The 2,718-nt window shown below is 43.0% G+C and overlaps 1 protein-coding gene across 1 annotated transcript; it reads left to right on the top strand.

Moving 5' to 3' along the window:
• The first annotated feature begins 230 nt into the window (after positions 1–230).
• On the top strand, positions 231–1,229 carry LOC116818293 (olfactory receptor 52K2-like). The gene has a single exon (XM_032769088.1). It carries the CDS (start codon positions 231–233, stop codon positions 1,227–1,229), a length of 999 nt encoding a protein of 332 aa, XP_032624979.1.
• Positions 1,230–2,718: the final 1,489 nt, after the last annotated feature.

Here is a 2,718-nt window from a genome sequence, read left to right as displayed (position 1 = left end):
CTTGGTGATCTCCCTCTGAGGACATCTCTGGACTTGACTCTGACCTAAATAATTTGGTGCCATCTGTAAATCTTTCCATCTCACTGCTCACCTCCATTTCTAGATTGGTAATAACTACAAAATATTTACTGTACATTTTATAATAAAGTATGTAACCCACCTCACTGTGTTTCCCTATCATTACAGGCAACTTGAGTATTTCTGAGCCCTATCGATGCATCAACCATCTCATGGCTGGAATCAACCTCACAAACTCTGTCCCTTCAACATTCATTCTAACAGGCATCCCTGGCCTGGAAGCTGAGCATCTCTGCATTTCCATCCCTTTCGCTATCTTCTACTTTATTGGAATGTTGGGAAATTTCACACTTCTGTTTGTTGTAGGCAAAGAGCAGACCCTGCACAAGCCAATGTACCTGCTGCTGTGCATGCTGGCACTCACAGACATTGGCACGACTACCTCCATCATGCCAAAGGCACTGTTTATATTTTGGTTCAATTTGAATATTATTACGGTGGGTGGCTGCCTCACCCAGATGTTCTTCCTTCATGCAGTTTCCATTATGCACTCAGCCATCCTCATGGCAATGGCCTTTGATCGCTACGTTGCCATATGTAGGCCTCTGAGATACACCACCATCCTCACCAATGCACGGATAGCTATATTAGGGCTAGTGGGTTTGATAAGATCGGTTCTCTTAGCTCTTCCCTTGCCCCTGTTCCTGAGCCAGCAGCCATTCTGTCCTAACCGTATTATTTCCCACACACACTGTGAGCATATAGCTGTGGTGAAGCTGTCATGTGCTGACACCACTGTCAACAGGACATATGGCTTGATGATGGCCTTTGTAGTCATGGGATCAGACTTGATGCTCATTGCCCTGTCCTACAGTCTGATCATCAGGGCCATCCTCAGAATCTCCTCCAGGAAAGCTCACCAGAAAGCCCTTAACACCTGTACAGCCCACATCTGTGTGATCCTGACATCTTATTCGTCCGTCCTCTTCACCACTCTGACACACCGGTTTGGTCAGGGCATCGCTCCCCATGTTCACATCATCTTGGCTGACCTCTTCTTCCTTTTTCCCCCCATGCTCAACCCTATCATTTATGGGGTCAAAACCAAAGAGCTTCGGGACAAAGTGGGGAAATACACCTGCAGGGTGATCAGCCGGGCCACTGAATTTAAGCCTGCCAGACAAGTGGGGGAAATCAGATCTCCCTGTTAATCAAGAGTGCTCTCTCCTATTTTTGCTGTTCTCAGAAATGTGGAAGTTCACAGTCTGAGAAGTTCCTCACACCTAACATTTTATCACTCCATCACCGAGCTCTGCTCTCTCTGTTGCTAAGTTCACTGTCTCTGACCATCACTTGATCTCTTTCTGCATCACCTGTCAGCCCCCTACTCCAATGACCCTGTCACTTGGCCTTTCCATGACTTCCAGACCACCAGAGGATACTGCAGCTTTCTGATACAAGGTGGCTTTGCATTAGACCCTGTGTAACAGGGTTCTTCATCAGTTTGATGAACTGAAGCTTTACTTTCTGATAGCCAAAGAAAAATAAAACAATGCTGAACTTATGACATGTATCATATGTGATCTGGCGAACAAAATATGCCTGATTTTTCTGCATCCAGTCCTTCAGAAAGCCTGGACGATAAACCAAAAGGTTCAGATGGAAATGCAAATACAGGAAAGTTAATGCAGGAATTGAGGACATTCTGCTAGAGCTTGTTGGTGAGAGTTATGAAACTGTGTGTTTTTGTGAAATGCACTGCTGTGACATCAACCTTGAGCCAAATAACTTCAGTTTCAGAGGCAACTTTCAAAATCCACTCTAACCGTTCCTGTTGTCGAAGATGTCAAAAGTAGGTATTGAGATTTCATCTTGGAGTTTGTGAAAGATTCCATCGAACATCCAGGTGATTGAATTACTTGCAGTGCTAAGTCCTACTTGATCAGCCCTTCATTACCTAGATTGTCTGATGTGTCAATTTTGTGATTGTTTTCTGGAGATCTTAAACTATTGGAGCAGCAGGGGAGAGTTTTGCTTGTAGTTCACTGGCCTCATACTCAGAACAACCAAATAGAGCAGTTTTGGGTTGGAGATCTCAAACACACAGATGCTGCTGGGGACAAACAGTTTAGTCAACTTGGCTTGGTTGCTTTGTCATTGCTGTTGCTACACTTAAGCAATGCCACAGTTGAAAGATTATTTTTTCAAATAAACTTGATAAAAACTATACTGTGCAATAAGATGTGAGAGAAACTTTAGAAAACATTTTTAACATTAGGGCGTACAGGCAAGAACACAAAATGTGTTGTGAACATTTTCCACCAACAAAAGAAAAGATTGCTCTAGTAACTGCTGATAAATGACCAGCGGCAGAAGCATTTTACTTCCAGCAAAGGCAGCCAGGGTGAAATAATTGAATGCCATTGCTGAATGCTATAAGAAATAAACAAAGTAACGTTGTTGTTATTGAACTACATAAGTTTTGGGCTATTTTGAGGTCTATTTTTAACATCAACATTTTCAGAGCTTTGTTAGAAACCTTTGCTAATCCTCAGTCAGGATACAAGTATCAATACTGGGGGTTTGATTTTGAATTTGATTTTCATCCCACAGCTTTTATGCTAATTTGGACAAACTCTTGCTGTGGCAAATCAGAGGCTAGGGACACCATTCCTGTCCATTCTGGTGAATAGCCATTGA

This window comes from Chelonoidis abingdonii, chromosome 1, assembly GCF_003597395.2.
Source record: "Chelonoidis abingdonii isolate Lonesome George chromosome 1, CheloAbing_2.0, whole genome shotgun sequence".
NCBI classification, from domain to species: domain Eukaryota; kingdom Metazoa; phylum Chordata; order Testudines; family Testudinidae; genus Chelonoidis; species Chelonoidis abingdonii.
Note: the sequence above shows the minus strand (reverse complement) of the source record. Positions and strands in the feature narration are given on the sequence as shown.